Source organism: Ruditapes philippinarum, unplaced genomic scaffold, assembly GCF_026571515.1.
Source record: "Ruditapes philippinarum isolate M1 unplaced genomic scaffold, ASM2657151v2 ctg23_1_1_1_1, whole genome shotgun sequence".
In the NCBI taxonomy this organism is placed as follows: domain Eukaryota; kingdom Metazoa; phylum Mollusca; class Bivalvia; order Venerida; family Veneridae; genus Ruditapes; species Ruditapes philippinarum.
Window position 1 is genome coordinate 192501 of NW_026864815.1, and position 18432 is coordinate 210932.

The 18432-nt window shown below is 30.6% G+C and overlaps 1 protein-coding gene across 1 annotated transcript; it reads left to right on the top strand.

The window, feature by feature from the left end:
• Positions 1-3271: 3271 nt before the first annotated feature.
• On the top strand, positions 3272-18432 carry LOC132726931 (phosphoacetylglucosamine mutase-like). The gene is made up of 15 exons (XM_060712345.1): positions 3272-3407; positions 3861-3990; positions 5919-6014; positions 6419-6492; positions 7593-7720; positions 8217-8369; positions 9688-9730; positions 10172-10252; positions 11925-11968; positions 13196-13309; positions 14000-14157; positions 15488-15551; positions 16209-16331; positions 16934-17055; positions 18061-18432. The coding sequence occupies exons 1-15, from the start codon at positions 3368-3370 to the stop codon at positions 18188-18190; spliced, it is 1500 nt and encodes a 499-aa protein (XP_060568328.1). The 5' UTR covers positions 3272-3367; the 3' UTR covers positions 18191-18432.

Consider the following 18432-nt stretch of genomic DNA (forward strand, 5'->3'; position numbering starts at 1 on the left):
GGGTTTTTTTTTATTAAAAATTTTTTTTTTAAAAACCCCTTTTTTTAAATTTTTAAAAATTTTTTAAATTTTTTGGGAAAAAAATTTTTTTTAAAAAAAAAAAAAAAAAAAAATTTTTTAAAAAATTAATTTTTAAAAAATTTTAAAAAAAAAAAAAAAGTTAAAAAATTTTTTTTTTTTAATTTTTAAAATTTTTAAAATTTTTTAAAAATTTTTTAAAATTTAAAAATTTTTTTTTTTGGGGGGAAAAAAAATTTTTTTTTAAAAAAAAAAAAACCTTTAAAACCTTTTTTTTTTTTAAAAAAAAAAAGGGGAAAAAAAAACCTTTTTTGTTTTTTTTTTTTTTTAACCAAAAAGGGGAAAAAAAGGGAAAACCCTTTTTTTTTTTTTCCCCGTTGGAAAAAAAATTTTTTTTAAAAAAAAATTTTTTAAAAAAAATTTTAAATTTTAAAAAAAAAACCAACAAAAATTTTTGATTAAAACCCCCAAAAAGGGGTTTTTTTTTTCCCTTCCTTTTAAAATTTTTTAAAAAAAAACCCAAAAAATAAAAATTTTTTTTTTTAAAAATTTAAATTTTTAAAAATTTCCAAAAAAAAGGGAAAGGAAATTTTAAAAAAAATTTTTTTAAAAAAAATTTTTTAAAAAAAAAAAAATTTTAAAAAAAAAATTTAAAAAAATTTTTTTGGGGGGAAAAAAAAAAAACCCCCCTTTTTTTTTAAAAAAAAAAAGGGTTTTTTGAACCCCCCTTTCCGGTTAAAAAAAAGGGAAAAAAATTTTTTATTTAAAAAAAAAAAATTTTTAAAAAAGAAAAAAGGGTTAAAAAAAAAATTTCAAAGGGAAAAATTTTTTGGAAAAAAAAAAAAAGGGTTTAAAAAATTACCTTTTTTTAAATTTTTTTTAAAAGGGGGGCCTTTTTTAAAAAATTTTTTTTTTTTTTATTTTTTAAAATTTTTTTTTTTTTTTTTAAATTTTTTAATTTTTTTGGGGGAAAAAAAAAAAAAAATTTAAAATTTTTTTCCCCCCCTTTATTTTTGAAAACCCCCTTTTAAAAAACCCCAAAAAAAAAAAATTTTTTAAAAAACCTTTTCCCCCAAAAAAAAAATTTTTTAAAAAAAAAGGGGGGTTTTTTTTAAAAACCCAAATTTTTCCGGAAAAAAAAAAAATTTTTTTTTTTTTTCCAAAATTTTTTAAATTTCCCTTTTTTTTTTTTTTTTTTTTGTTTTTTTTTTAAAAAAACCCGGGTTTTTTTTTAATTTTAAAAAAAAAAATTTTTTAAAAAAAAAAAAAATTTTTTTTTTTTTAAAAAAAAAAATTTTTTAAAAAATTAAATTTAAAAAAAAAGAAATTTAAAAAAAAAATTTTTTTTTTAAAAAAAAAAAATTTAAAAAAAATTAAAAAAATTTTTTTTTAAAAAATTTTTAAATTTTTTTCCAAAAAAAATTTTTAAAATTTTTAAAATTTTTTGGGAAAAAAAAAACCCAAAAAAAACACCCTTTTTTTTATCAGCGTGTGCCCGTGTAATAAACGAGGCGTGAAGTGTGCCTTGATTGATTTCAATATTATACTTATTTTTCAATTATGTATGTATATATGCTTGCTAAGTTCTGTTTTATATATCTGTTTATTTTGTTCTTAGTAATTAGTTTCGTTTATTTTTATTTATTGCACTGTTTATTGTCAAAAATAAAAAAAACATCACTGAAACAATTATTGTTCTTCTCTTCCTGCTATTTTGAATCCTCTTGTCTTCCATATAGCCTACAACAAATAAATATATTAATATATTAGACATGGTACATACATTTTAAATATTTATATACCATCGGTATGTCTGAGGTAAGAGGACCAGTGCTTTTCGGTGATGTATTACTATTATTTTCTTCACAGGACCGGGAAGCAATAATAGAATGTGTAGGACCGGAAAGCACTCGATATATCTATTTTAATATCTATTTTAAACTTTTTTATTCGTAATAATAATTATAAAAAAATAATGTCTGGGAGATTTTTTCCTAATAAATCTATTGGTAACGTTTTCAATTCAATACAATGAAGGTTGTACGTTTTTTTATGGAAAATTCGAGTGCTATTCGGTAATGTACATATACTTAACAAAACAGGAAAGCATTCTCAATTTATTTAACATTCATAAATCTTTTAAATAATCATATAATTTAGAATAAAACATGAAATAATACTGTATCATACCTAATAAATCGATTGGTAACATTTACAATACAATAAAACAAAGATCTTATGTGATTGTTTGAGAAATTAAATTGCTATTCGGTAAAGTATATGTAACTTCACGGGACCGGAAAGCACTCGATATATCTATTTTCCTAAATAATCGTTATAATAATCATATTATAATTATAAAAACATGTTGTCTGGAAGATTTTGATATAATAAATCGATTGGTAACACTTTCAAACCAATAAAATAAAGTTTTCATGTATTACTTTGATAAACCATATTGCTATTCGGTAAAGTACATGTACCTTAGCAGGACCGGAAAGCACTCGATATATCTTATTTTCCTAATCAAACGTAATTATAATCATATTATAATTATAAAACATGTTGTCTGAAAAATTTTGATAATATATATCGATTGGTAACATTTTCAAACCAATAAAATAAAGTATCCATGTATAACTTTTATAAACAATATTGCTATCCGGTAATGTACATGTATCTTAGCAGGACCGGAAAGCACACGATATATCTATTTTCCTAAATACTCGTAATAATTATCAATATATTTTTATAAAAATGACTTGTCTGTAAGATTTTGATCTAATAAATCGATTGGTAACACTTTCAAACCAATAAAATAAAGTTTTCATGTATAACTTTGATAAACAATATTGCTATCCGGTAATGTACATGTATCTTAACAGGACCGGAAAGCACTCGATATATCTATTTTCCTAAATACTCGTAATAATCATCAATATATATTTATAAAAATGACTTGTCTGTAAGATTTTAATCTAATAAATCGATTGGTAACACTTTCAAACGGATTAATTAACGTTTTCATATGTTTTTATGAGAAATTTGAGTGCTTTCCGGTTTTTCGGTGCTATCCGGTGCTTTCCGGTTTTTCTATGCACCCTGCACCAATGTTATTTAAACATTTGTTTAAAAACAAATAGTTTTTTTTTATTTCATTTTAATAAAAAAAAGCCAAAAACATACTGTGATTACACATGATTTAGGCCAATTCCCCAGAGCTAACTTCTAGAATGTAGAGAAAGTACGGAAAACAGTGTTTAGCTAGGTTTTGGATTTCTTAATTTAACTTATTACATACTCATATTATTTAATCAGAGGTGAAGATCTTCCACATGTTTTGTGCAGAATGGGAATGCTGGCAGTTCTTAGGTCAAAACAGAAAAAAGGTAATATATTTATTTTTTAATTCAAGACTAGGATTTTATTTAATGCTTTGCACATTTTAAGTGTATTATATAACATCATAAGTTTAAACATATTAAATTTCTTTTTTTTTTTGGTCATTGCTTAATTCTGTTGGACAATATTATGTAATTTGTAAAGAGTCTCCCTCTATGTAGACATGGTTGTCTATGTTAAAAGGTCCTTGATGTGTTTCAGCAATTACATGACTCATTCACTCGTTGTTTCATTTGCTATATGTTTTAGCCAGTACAATGCTCATTTGCTTTTTGATTCAGCCAGTACATTACTCATATGCTCTATGTTTCAGCCAGTACATTTTTATTTGTTCTATAATTCAGCCAGTAAATTACTTATTTGCACTATGTTTCAGCCAGTACATTACTTATTTGCTCTTTACTTCAGCCAGTACATTACTTATTTGCTCTTAACTTCAGCCAGTATAGGAGTAATGATCACAGCATCACACAACCCAGAAGATGACAATGGTGTCAAACTTGTAGATCCATTAGGTGAAATGCTTGAAATGAAATGGGAAAAATTAGCAACCTCATTAGCTAATGCAAGGTAATTATTTCAAATTATATTTACTGGCTAGTGCTGTGCTCTTTAGATGTAATGAAGTTTGTTAGAAAAACGTCAATTAATGTCATTAAGTTCCTGATTTTGTACTGGTAAGAATAGAAAAAGCATGGTGTATCTGTCACACTAGTACAATATAATACACCCAGGCGTTGGCACTGACGTCACACTTTGTTTAAGGTTTTTGCGTGCAGGTTGGTAGCTCAAAACCTACTGAAGGGAATGTGTTGAAACTTCACACACAGTGCTAAAAAGAAGATCATTTTCCAAGGCCCATTTCTCTAATTTTTATTTTGACAGAATTATGGCCCTTTTGAAATTTGAGAATTCTACATTTTCCAGACTCTTATTTAACTATCAAGAACTGACAATAGTCAAGCACAGCTCTTGTTAAAAAATATCTTTAATAGCATACAAAGTCTATTCAATTTATGCATATCACTTGGAAAACAAGGCTACCACTGGTATCAGGGGTTTTTTTTTCAGGATTTTAGGAACATGACCTATACCCTGCATGGTGATATTTTGTTAAGAATTGGGATAAAATGCATGACTTAAATTTTGCAGTAATTACATGTAAATGAATGCAAAGAATCACTGTCTTGGATGGCATTTTCAAACATTTAAGCACCATAACAGTGAAGAGGCCCTTATTTTTCAAAGATTTTAGAATTTGTTATTCAATATTTTTATTTTGTAACTTTCAATTGGAATTTTTTCCTGTGGATTGGGAAAATAATACACTATTTTTAATTCGGAGTATGACCGAATAACGACTATCACATAAGCCAAAAAAATCCCTGGGTATAGAATCTTGGAACATGTATTTAATATGTGGGGTGATCCAGAAATAACCGGACTGGGCGCATAACTTGGACAAGGACAAAGAGAGAATCCCAAAAATATATCTGACATTAATTTCAATGTTTAATACATGACTCCTGAAAATTTCAATGCATTATGGCAATAAACTACACTAATATACATACAAATACACTATGTGTTCTGCATGTGCTGGGGCAGTCATCCAACAAACGTTGACTGCATTGACGTTACCCAAAGTTATTCTGACAGTTACTTTTCTATGTAATCACCGTTTACATCCACACATTTCTGATCTGGCGCTGACTTTAGACATATTTAATTATTCAGTGATCACTCACGCTGAAAATGACGTCTTTGATTGTTTCAACAAATGTCTAAAACCTTCTTTTGAATCATCTTCTAGAGATTGCCTGCCTTCACGGAATCGCCGATGCCATTCAAAAACTTGTGTTTTTGATACTATCTTTCCTGCAGATGACTGTTTTTTCATTTCATAAGTTTTTGTAGGTGAATAACCAAGTTTGCACCAAAATTTGATAATTTCTGGATACTGATCTAACGCCATTGTTAAGACACTAGCGGAGATGATGTCAAGTTTGTTGTTTGATAACGGAAAACGTTATGAAATTGAAACTTGATAAAAAGACGTCAATGACGTTATGTTAAACTGACGTTAATTGGCTCCAAAATGCAAAGTCTGAAATATGTCCAAATAAGCCTTAAAATAGCAATTCGTGATTGAAAAATGGCTTCCCCCGTTCTTGCGCTAGTATGTTTCCATGACTACGCATAAAACAACGGAATACACCTGAAGAATAATATTTTAATTTCCAACAGAATCAGTTTGATCTGAATTACGTTTGGTACAGACTTCATGCAAAAATCGTAAAGAATAAATATTTTAGAGAGTAAGTCCGGTTATTTCTAGATCACCCCTCGTATATGATGTATGGAATATGACTGAACTAATATTTCAAACTAGTATTGAACATGATATAAAAAGCAAAACTTAAAAAAAATAAAATAGTTAAACTGATGTCCATGCTCTTTTAAACCTAGTTATGGTTTTGTGAATGTGTTATTTGCAGTGATGATCAACTTTCTGAGACACTTACTGGTATTATAGAGCAAGAGAAGATAGATATGAACAGTCCTGCAGATGTTGTTGTTGCCAGGGATACAAGGTGAGTTCATGACTTATCTGCAAAGGATGTTGAATTGAGCTAACTGATGGCTCTTAACACTTAAAGGAACTTCACTGAACTCAGAAAGCCTGAAAACATAAACATTCTACATAGATCTAGCTGGACAAATTAATTTAATTGTATATTTTACACAGTTTTTTTTTTCTTCAATTTTCCTATTTGTGTTACAGAAATTTTTTAAACTGAATTAAATCTGAGAACATTTATTTTTTTAGTTATTAAATGCCAATTTAACCAAAATAAGATTAAAAAACCCGATATACAGTATTCAAAATGTACAGTGAATTCTGCCCAAATGATGTTATCAAGGCGTATAAACAACTATTTTATTCAATATAAAGTGTATGATAATTATTAGCATAGAATTTATGCTTCATTCACAGGCCAAGTAGTTTGAGCCTCTCACAAGCATTGCAGTGTGGAATAGAATCACTTAATGGAACTTTCAGCAATTTTGGTATGTATTTACTAAAAATATCCGTGCTGGTGCATCAATTGATAGATCCCTGCTATGACATTTTAGCTTGAATATACAAAGTATATGGAGAGCTGTCCTACTCACCTCGGAGTGTGCGTCGCGTCCAGATTTCCGATTAAAGTTTTGGTGCAGTAAAATATTTTTCACTATAACTTTGTCATTTCTTAAGGTATCAACTTCAAACTTCAAATATATGTTCCGTATCATCAACCACATCTTATGTGACAAGGTTTATAACTCTAGCACCAATATTTTCAGATTTATCTCCCCTTGAACTTTCCTTATAAAATACTATTTTTTACTGTTACTTCTTTATTTCTGAAGGGATAAACTTCATACTTCAAATATATGTACCTTATCATTAACCACATGTTATGTGACAAGGTTCATAACTCTAGCACCAATATTGCAAGAATTATCTCCCCATAATTTAAACTTAGGTTTTTTTACTTGAAAAATCTTATTTTTTACTATAACTTTTTTACAGATTTATCTCTCTTTGAACTTAGGATTTTCTATAAGAAATATTGTAACTTCTTTACTTTTTAAGGTATCTACTTCAAATATATATTTCTTATCAATACACACAAGGTTCATAACTGTAGCGTGACTATTTCCAGAATTATTCCCCTTGATCTTGGAATTTATGTTAACAATGCTATTTTTTACTATAACTTAAAACATAATTATACATAATTGCTTTTTCTTTCATAGTTTAATTTTCCTTACTGCGTCCAGTATTTTATTAGTCGAGGTTCGCTGTCTCCTGTGACAGCTCTTGTTATTTTAATAACAACAGAATAAACCACAAACATTGACCTGTGCCCTTTTGTAAACAATAAGGGTTGTCGGGTTGGTAGTTTAACATAGTTACCAAAATGTAACTTGCTACTGGGTTTACCAAATTTTGACTCATTACTAAGTACCTGGTAGTAAATATATTACTTATGAGTATTAACCTACATTTTGTATAACAAAATCTATGTTTTTATTATATAATGAAAGTACAAAGATTTGTTTTAGATACTATTTTATTTTTTATTGCACAAAAATATTTTAATTTCTATTTTACCCCCTAGGTTTATTGACTACCCCGCAGCTGCACTACATGGTCAGATGTAAGAACACAAGGGAAGGATATGGCCAGTGTTCTGAGGAAGGATATTATAAAAAATTGTCAGCAGCTTTTGTGAAACTTCTTAAAGCTGTAAGACCATTTCCTAAACATAGATGATTTATTTAACACAATATGAGTCACGTCACAACAAAACCAACATAGTGCGTTTGTGACCAGCATGGATCCTGATCAGACTGCGCGGAGGCGCAGTCTGGTCTGGATTCATGCTGGTCGCAAACCCATTAAGTTGGTTTTGTCATGACGCGGCTCATATTGACTTCTCTATACATGATCAAACCACTTGCTTCACACCATTGTGGGTTCAAATTCTGTCAGGGACTTTCAATACTTTTATGTACAGAGGACATCTAACTTGATATTTACATTGTACCACTTAAAATCTCAACATATTGAACAATATTGATTCTTCTAAGAAGATTTAGTGCAGACATTAGGTAAAATACTTCTTCATCATTTAGTTGCCATATTGGCTATGTTTAAAGTATTTTTAAGTTAAGATTATTGGGTCCTGGCTAAGTGTATAGGGTAAGATATGCCATCAAACATTTGTTTTGGTCTTGTATAGGTGAGAAACACTGGGAAATACAACAGTGAATTAACAGTGGATGCTGCCAATGGAGTAGGTGCAGACAAGGTTAAAGCACTTGCCAAGCATCTGGGAGAGGCCCTCACAATTCATATATGTAATGATGGATCTACGGGGAAACTGAATTACAGGGTATATTTTATTTTAAAATATTGACATAGGAATATATGGGAAAACTTCATTTGTGCTATTGACTTACTATCAGGGTATAACTAGTGTGATTTTAATATGATGATTAAAGTAAAGTAATAAATGCAGGTGACCAATCATGGTTAAATTTATTCATTGAAGATTTCCTATTGTGTCGCTCTGGTTAAGTGGTCAAGGTTGCTGATTTCGAACCACTTGCTTCTCACCATTGTGGGTTCAGATCCTGCATTTGAGGAGGACATCTAGCAAGTTAACAAAATGTTGATGGTTCAGCTCATTCTCAATTGCTCACTAATGCCTGGTATTATGGGTTAAGGTCTTCCTCAGTAGATGCAGGTGGAATGTCACCAGATTACCTGAGTGGTGTCCAGTGTCTATTCTAGGAGGGGGGATTTACCCATATTTTTGAGAATTCCCCCCTATTTTTTCAGAGGCTGGGGGAAAATATTACTTAGAGAAAGAAGGGAAAAAAATCAACAAATGTAATAAATTCTCATTTTTCGATAAAAATCCCCCCCTGTTTTTCAAATCCTAGAATAGACACTGGGTGTCTGTGTCACTTAAAAATACACCCTTCCAAATCATTTGAAACAGTGGCTTATGATTAAATTTATTTTCCTATTACAACTAAAATATTATGTGATGTGATTTTTGCATAATTGTTCATGTATATGTTGCATTGTATTCTTATGTAACCATATTTTGAGTTAATAAAGGTGTTTTTGTTCTATTCTGATGAATGGCAAGAAACAAATCCTCAAATAATAAACATTGGTTTGCTCTATACTCAAATTCGCAAATTCAACTTTAAATTCGCAAATTCAACTTTTGATCTCCTGCTCTTTCTTCTGAATCAATATAGAGGGTTCTTTCCAATGTTTAACATATAATAAATTTGACAGTAGTGTTAGCTTATTCAAAGAATTGGTAGAGATTTTGTACTCACCCTGACATCACTGTCGCCATCACACTTCTGTTAAGTTTTTGCATGCAAGTTGGTATCTGAAAGGAATGGGTTGAAACTTAAAACACTTGTTTTCTGTGATTATCTAACATGACGGACACAGGTCCTATAATTCTGAATTACTTTTTTTACAGAGTTATACCCCTTATTGTCAAGCACTGAAAATAGTCAAGAAGCTGCCTTATAGACAGCTCTTGTTTTAGGAAGAATGAATAAATGTTTAAAATAATCTGTAATGGGTTGATGGAGGACATGGTTTAAATGCTTATTAAGACAACAAGAAATTTTCTGACACTTTTTTTATTCATCTTCAAATTTTCAATATTTTCCTTGTAGGTTGGAGCAGATTTTGTGAAAGTTAATCAGTGTTCACCTGATGGTAAGTTAATTATTACAGGTATACCAATGGTTTCAACAAAAAAATATTCATATTATAAACATGACACAGGAGTACATGAATTTAGATACAAATGTTAATGTTGTGCTCTCTCTCTTTACTTTTTCTGTTTTATATTCTGGCAAAATTCTTATGTAAATTGTGATTGGCAAGAGCTACAGTAGAATCAGTTACATGATTTTTTAAAATAGTTTTTTAAATGAAAATATAATCTATATCACAATTAAGAAAGTGTTGAATGTTAAGTTTTATCTGATGACAACTGTACAAGTCTAAAATATTCTAAATTTTGATTGAGTGCAGTTGTCAGATTCGCCTCTTAGCATCATGTTGCCGCCCCTAATGTTTTTCTTTTTACTATTCACAGGTATGTACAAGATGTTGAAAGTTTATGAATATATTTTTTTGTCACTCATATTTCAGGTATGACGCTAAATCAAGGCATGAAGTGTGCCTCCTATGACGGGGATGCTGATAGAATTGTCTACTTCTTTATTGGATCTGGTTTGTTATATTATAATTATTATATTTATAATGTTTTTATATCATTATTTGTAGATTTATTACTGAATAGATCTTGAGGCTTCTTGGCGGAGTGTTAACAGTCATTTACATCTACTGTGTCATTAATTACTGACCACTGTTGAAATACATGTGAATTCTCCCACTTTTAGCAGGAGACTTCCACTTTCTGCAGCCATATTTTAAAGATTTTTCTTAAAATAAGGGGTATTTTCACAAATTAAAGAAATCTCCCTCTTTTTGATGTCAGAACTTTTCTTCTTATTTCATTGCAAATTCTAAAATCTCCCTCTTTTTGAAGAAAAATCTCCCTATTGATCATCAAAAAAAGTTCACATGTATGTGTTGATTAGAACCCCACTCATGACTTTGAATGTATTTATGTGAGAAAACTGCCCAGTATGCTTAAAGGCAAATTATGCCTCAGAAACATTTTTTTTTTACTTCTTTTGAAAGAGCAAAGATGAATTGTGTAATTATTAAATAATAGTTTTAGAGAAAGTTAGATGCTTGTTACCTGAAGAAAGTAGCAATTAATGTCAAATAATTTTTCATAAAAGTAGCAAAATTTAAACAAAGTACATGTAGTATCTTGACCTCCATACAAAATACTTATACTCTATATCTTTAGTTATTGCGGAAAAGTGACAGATGAAAAAGATGGTTCCCTACAATTAAAAAACAGTTTTTGAGACATAAAAAAATAGAAGCATTTCTGAGGCACAATGGGCCTTTAATATATATAATTTTTTAATCATTTAAGTGCTGACATATACAATTATGAACACTAAAAGGGCAACTTTGGTTACTCTTTACCATAAAAGCTGGAAAATTGGCATTAACTCTCACAGCTTCTAAAACTGCCATTACTATCTCTGATCAATTTGAATTTATATGGTATTTGTACTGTTAATAATTTGTTTTATTCAGCTAATTGAAGATATAATTTCATAGTTATAACTTAGTGATTTCTTTATTGCAGAAGACTTAGCTTTTTACAAACTTCACTTCAGATTTATAACTTGGTGATTTCTTTATTGCAGAAGACTTAGCTTTTTACAAACTTCACTTCAGATTTATAACTTAGTGATTTCTTTATTGCAGAAGACTTAGCTTTTTACAAACTTCACTTCAGATTTATAACTTGGGGATTTCTTTATTGCAGAAGACTTAGCTTTTTACAAACTTCACTTCAGATTTATAACTTGGGGATTTCTTTATTGCAGAAGACTTAGCTTTTTACAAACTTCACTTCAGATTTATAACTTGGTGATTTCTTTATTGCAGAAGACTTAGCTTTTTACAAACTTCACTTCAGATTTATAACTTGGGGATTTCTTTATTGCAGAAGACTTAGCTTTTTACAAACTTCACTTCAGATTTATAACTTGGGGATTTCTTTATTGCAGAAGACTTAGCTTTTTACAAACTTCACTTCAGATTTTATAACTTGGGGATTTCTTTATTGCAGAAGACTTAGCTTTTTACAAACTTCACTTCAGATTTATAACTTGGGGATTTCTTTATTGCAGAAGACTTAGCTTTTTACAAACTTCACTTCAGATTTATAACTTGGGGATTTCTTTATTGCAGAAGACTTAGCTTTTTACACACTTCAATTCAGATTCATAACTTGGGGATTTCTTTATTGCAGATGGAAAGTTCCATTTAATGGATGGTGACAAAATTGCAACTCTGGTAGGTAATGTTATTATAAGCAAAGGAAGATAACTGTATAATTCTGTTCATTTAATTTAATAGGAAAATAGTTAAGTTGTCATATTCAGATTATATTAGGGGAAAAAAACAGGTTAGTGCTGGGAGGGAATCTGGGAACCCTTAAAATACAAATGTTTACTTGGAAATGGCTCAGTATTGTTAAAAATAGTGATAAACAAAACCACTTCATTTATTTACATAAGAATAGAAAATTAAATTGCTCAAATATGATATAAGGCGAGTGTTGGTTTAGTAGTTAGTAGGTGCCTTTCACTCAAGGCAGGAATTATGGGTTCGAGCCCTTTGGTCACAGCCATATTTCACATATGTTGCTGGAAGTTCTATGAAGTGGACTCAAGGGTGATTCAAATAAATGCAAGATTTCTTCATAATAAAGCTTCAATAAATGTTGTTTTCACTGAAAGTGGTAAACACGAAAACATGTTATTATCTTTTTACATTCATGTTGCATTCTATTATATATAGTATAAAATGTGAGCAGATGTTATTGATTTGAAAGAAAAAGATTATTTGAGCCGCGTCACGACAAAACCAACATAATGCGTTTGCGACTAGCATGGATCCAGACCAGCCTGCGCATCCGTGCAGTCTGATCAGGATCCATGCTGTTCGCTTACAAACCCTATAACAAGTAGAGAAACTGATAGCGAACAGCATGGATCCTGATCAGACTGCGCAGATGCGCAGGCTGGTCTGGATCCATGCTGGTCGCAAACGCATTATGTTGGTTTTGTTGTGACGCGGCTCATTTATGATTGGACATATTAAACCTTTACCCAGCTTCCCCATCTGAATAAAAATGGACATGAATATTGAACATCTTCTACATGAGAGATCCTATCACCCTACTTTTACTGTAAAATCTCTCTATGTGACACTGTTTGATAGTCAACATGTATGTTTAACCCATAATTTCATGAGCATATTGTGTAAAGGTGCTTGTTTCATTGAAAAGCCTCCTGTTACAAATTTAATTTGCTATGAAACTATAAAAAGGCTTCAAGTCTGTTCCAATTTCCTAAAAATGGGGGTGGGGGAAAGACCTCTAGATGAAGTGATGGGTTATTATTTAAAATTTTAAATTAAATATTGAACATGCAGTAGGTTATTCATACTGCACAGATGTGCAGACAAGCCTTGTGCTAGTCTTAAAATAAGATCTTAAAATCTTGTCATTTATTGTAGGTAGCGGGCTACTTACAGAGTTTAGTTAGACAAAGTGGATTAGATCTCAACCTTGGTTTGGTACAAACAGCATATGCCAATGGAAGCTCAACTAAGTACATCACACAAACCTTGGTAATTAGTATTTTTAATAGTTGTACTCTTTGATTGATTTTCATTCACAAGGATATTATAAAAAGTGAGTTGGTTAAATAATTTAAGTAAGAAATATATAATAATTTCATCAAAGTCTAGCATATTTTATTAATTCCTGTGCATTTTAATTATGAAATAAGTATTGATGTAACCAGGAGTAATATAAATTTTGCCTATTAAAGATTATTAAGGTAAAGAAAACCAAAATTATACAAAGTGTTGAAGGATAGCATAGATCTGTATTGTTTGATTTGTAACTTTAGTAATTGAATTAGTTTTTTTGCCTTATCAAAAACATGTTATATTGTCATGGATTTTGCCTGTATTATACCAAATAGCTTCATTCTGTATTTCTTGTGAATGGCAACACAGGTTATTGTTCAACCTTACCTAATAACCTTTAAAAAAACCTTTTTCATCACTGTTGTTAGAACTCTATATTTCTTCATGTCTGGAAGATATCTATTTAGATAATGGAAAGTCAGTGGTTCTGCTCAAGTGCCTGAAAAAAGCATGAAAGTGGTCTCAGAATTGTGCTATAGTATTAAAAGTATGGCTACATAGTACAGTATTTAAGTATGGAATGGCACGTAACTTTCATAGTGGTAGTGTGATTAAAAAATATCAAACTTAAAAAAATGGATGGTGTACATTTATTATCATTGACAGAAAGTGCCGGTAGCTTGTGTGGCCACTGGTGTGAAGTATCTACAAGCCAAAGCCCTAGATTTTGATGTTGGTGTGTATTTTGAGGCAAATGGGCATGGAACAGTTTTGTTTAGTGAAAATGCTGAGAACAGAATCAGGCAGGCCTGCAGTGATAACAGGTACATCACCACTGCATAATTATTAAAATATTTATTTTCTGCTTGATTTCATAAGTTGTACTGATGCTGTTATAAGCTACACAACAGAAATTATAAGGTGTGCATTTGGTTACCTGAAAGTTTCTGTCATGACTTTTTTAACTTGCATGTTCAAAGATAAATCATCAGTGCTTTATAAGACTGATTCATTGAGTGTAAAATACACTTTTGTGATTTTTTTTGTGTCAACTTTTTTTTAATTATCATAGTGATATTGTTCATTTTTGTGCCCCCACTATAGGGGGGGGCATTTAGATTTACCCTTGTCCGTCCATCCATCCATCCGTCGGTCCATTCCCTTTTTGTGTCGTACGTAGCTCAAAATATTTTACCTAGAGTCATGAAACCATACAAGAATGTTGCTCAACATGTGTAGTTGTGCACCTTAGTAAAAATTTACAATATTTAACTTGTGTTGCACGTAACTCAAAAAGTTTATGACCTGTAGGCCTGAAAGTTTCCAAGAATGTTGGTCAGCAAGTGTACTTATGCACCTTCGGGTTCTCTTGTGGATTTATTCAGTATAAAATTTTGTAGTATTTGCCCTTTACTAAATACAAGATTTTTAGTTTTCAACTTGGGCAGATGTAGCCCAAAAAAAAATTTGACATAGAGACATAAGATTGACAAATCGGTAGAGTGTGGGGGAACCCGTGTCCTATGGACACATTTCTAGTTTTGAATAATCATACCACTTTGTCAGTGCCAGATAGTCTTAACCCTCACACTGCTGGACCAGAAGTAAATACTAGCCTTTGCTACTAGCTACCAGCATAAAGCCAGACCAGCCTGTATATCCTCACAGTCTGACCAGGCTCTATATGACATGCTGACCAACATAATATGCTCATCTTGATATCCCTAAATATGATAACACTAAATGGACAGTTTCAGAATGGAAGCTGGTTAAAGGTTAAAAAAAGTTAAAAGAATGAATTGGAAGTATATGCTGCTCTCATTGCCTGTGTTTTGATAATTTTGTTTTAATTCATAAATTTTCATAAATTGTGATATTAAATAATGCATGTATATCCTTCCTCAGTAGTGCTATTTTGCTTTAACCTGGTTATTCAAATTTCTATACAATATTTAAGCTCCCTTTCTTACACAGTATTTTTAAGCTCCCTTACTTACACAGTATTTTTAAGATCCCTTACTTACACAGTATTCTATGTCACATTAGCATATAAATGGTTTTCTAGAGTGAATATATTGAATGATGTCCACATGGTACATTTTTTTAACATGTTTCAGCGAGTTATATACAAATGATGTGATTGATTTGTTACAGTTTATCAGAGGATCAGAGAAGAGCAGCAGACACTTTATGTACCAGTATTGATCTCATTAACCAGGTAACATTTCCAACTAATTAAGCTGATTTCTGAGTACAAAATAAGTATCAAATTTTCATCTTAACTACATTCAGTTGAATCTGTTTTATTTCTTACACTTAGCCTGCTTTCGGGTCCATTATGCCTCAGAAATGCTTTTAATTTAATGAATTTACCCTGACTTGAATGTAGTAATGTCGTTTGTTATTGAAAGGGGTTTTAATATGAAAAAGAAAACAAAAACTTAAGCAGTTGTTTAGAGTGTGGTCATTTTGGTGTGGAGCATTGATAGTTAATTGCATGTGAAACTAAGTAGAAATGTTATAAATTACTACCATTCTTATAGTTACAAAACAATCACTACTACCAGCCATGAATTTATCATGCTGGAAATAGTTGCAACAAGCTGGTATTAACCATTTAAATGTGAGTGGTTTATAATTACATGCCTATATCAGCTAAATCAAGACAGTTTGAGTTTCACATACATGCACCTTGACCAATAACATTTGTGACAAAGAGACTGTTGGTGATGCTTGGACATTCTTTGTTATATAGACTGAAGGTGATGCTATGACATATTGACTGTGAGTAATGGTTTGACATTTCTTTATATAGACTGAAGGTGATGCTATGACATATAGACTGTGAGTAATGGTTTGACATTTCTTTATATAGACTGTAGGTGATGCTATGTCAGATATGTTATTGGTGGAAATGATTTTATGTAGTCATGGTTGGGACATTGAAGACTGGTTTACATGTTACACAGATCTTCCTAACAGACAGCTGAAGGTTAAGGTAAGATAATTACATTCAAACATTTCATATTTCTATTCAGCGAGTCCAAGGAAGTTGTTGCCAAGTATCTGGTGGACTTTGCAACGTTTATCTTGGACTATTTTCATACAAATGTATATGAAATTAATAGTTTTACTTTAGTTAACTGTTAAAATAATGTATGTATAAAAGTTTATTCCTGTTAACTTGATTTTCTATGGATATCAAAAATATATTTAGATAATATAGTATTGAGATGTGTATTTTTGAAACTTTTTAATTAAAAAAAATATAATGTGAATAAAAAAAGCAAAATAAGCAGAACTAAAAATAAGAATCTATCCATTTGTGTCCATGACTCATTACTAAGCATTTTACAGTAATAGTTTGATACACTATATTTTCTAATCAAGTTCTATGTCGAAGAAATTTGCCTGATACATTATATGTACTTTGATGTTTAAAAAATATCCTAACTGTTTTCTTTCTCAATGAACATTTGTTGAGACTTTCTGACATAGACAGTATGGGTGTTGACTCTAGGACAGAGAGGAATTTAGGGCACCCGACGATATATAGAGCTAAGCAAAAAAATTTGATCATCAAATTTGACTATATTTCAGGTGAAGGACAGGACTGTGATAAAAACAACAGCAGATGAGACACAAGCAATCAGTCCAGATGGTTTACAGTCAGCCATAGACAATCTAGTGAGGAAATATAACTCTGCGAGATCATTTGTTAGGTAAATACATTACATGTTTATATATGCAATCGTTGTTGACAAAGTAAGTAGAAAAATCAGGTAATATCATTAACAATTTAACATTTTATCATATTTCGATGCAACTTTACATGGATTTCTAGTTTTAATGACATAAACATAGATTTGGTCTTTGAAGGGTAACCTGAGATAAAAATGGTCTAAAACCTTTACAACTTATGATTTACTGATTGCCATATGATTTCTGAGTTGGTATACATGTATAACATTCTTGGATAATACTTCATAAAAAAGATTGTCCTGTACCTTTGTAGATGTCACCAGAGTCTAGAGAAACAATAGAAATCTGTGAAAAAAACATCTCCTCATATGCCAATTTCTTGATCATTACCAAACATGTACACTATATAACATTAACAATGAGTCTTCTCTAAAAATAAACTGTTGACCTCAATGATTACCAACACTTCGGGATTTTACTTTCTCAGATTTTTTATTTTCATTGTTTCTATCTCTTAGATTGCAACCCAGTCATAAAGACAAGCATCAGATTAGTTCATACTGACAAATCATAGTTTCATTTCTTAAACTGGTTAACACCCCTTGTGGCTGAAGGGTTGCCATTAATGGTTGAGACATAAGAATTGCAGCCACCATTTATCCCTGCATGGTCATAAGAGGCAACTGGCTCGAATAACTGGAATCTATGCATCAATTAGTTTCGGTAGGTGAAGTGGTTTTGACCCCTGGCCTTCCTTTGAATTGTTTGTGCAACAATTGAGGTTAGCCAACATCATCTTTCCTGTTTCAGCACCATGTGACCTGTACTGTGTTGGTGCACCATTAAACCAAACAAACAATCAAACAAACATTCATACTGTTAAACACTTGTTTCATGATTGTCTGGAATTCAAGGAAATACTGAAACGTAGATCGCTAAAGTTACTTGTATAGTTGTTAATAGTAAGACCATTTTGAGCACTTTTTTGTATTATTAATTATTAAATGATCTTTAATATTTTACAGACCCTCTGGAACAGAGGATATTGTCAGAATCTATGCTGAAGCTGACACACAGGAAGCAGCAGACACCTTAGCTAATGAGGTTTGCCAGGCAGCTTATGACCTTGCTGGGGGTATAGGTGACCGACCATAATGTACACAACATTATACTGGATATTTATATAGACGAACACAAAAACCACCATAAAACTATCAGGGACATGTGTACAACAATACAGTTCTCTTCTGGCTAGTTTTTAACAAACTATAAAATAGAAATAACTGTTATTGTTTTATGCAAAGAAATAATCGTAACCAAAAATAGAAATCTCAGTATTTTAGTTATTTCCTTACATCAGCATACTAGAAATACAAAGCGTCTATTATTGTCATGAA

What these genes read in the sequence shown, in the direction of transcription:
- LOC132726931 (XM_060712345.1), top strand. Translation starts at nt 3,368, where the DNA reads ATGGGAATGCTGGCAGTTCTTAGGTCAAAACAGAAAAAAG. An exon ending in CTACTTCTTTATTGGATCTG is followed by an intron (nt 10,253 to 11,924) that starts GTTTGTTATATT and finishes TCTTTATTGCAG; the next exon opens with ATGGAAAGTTCCATTTAATG. An exon ending in CAGGCCTGCAGTGATAACAG is followed by an intron (nt 14,158 to 15,487) that starts GTACATCACCAC and finishes GATTTGTTACAG; the next exon opens with TTTATCAGAGGATCAGAGAA.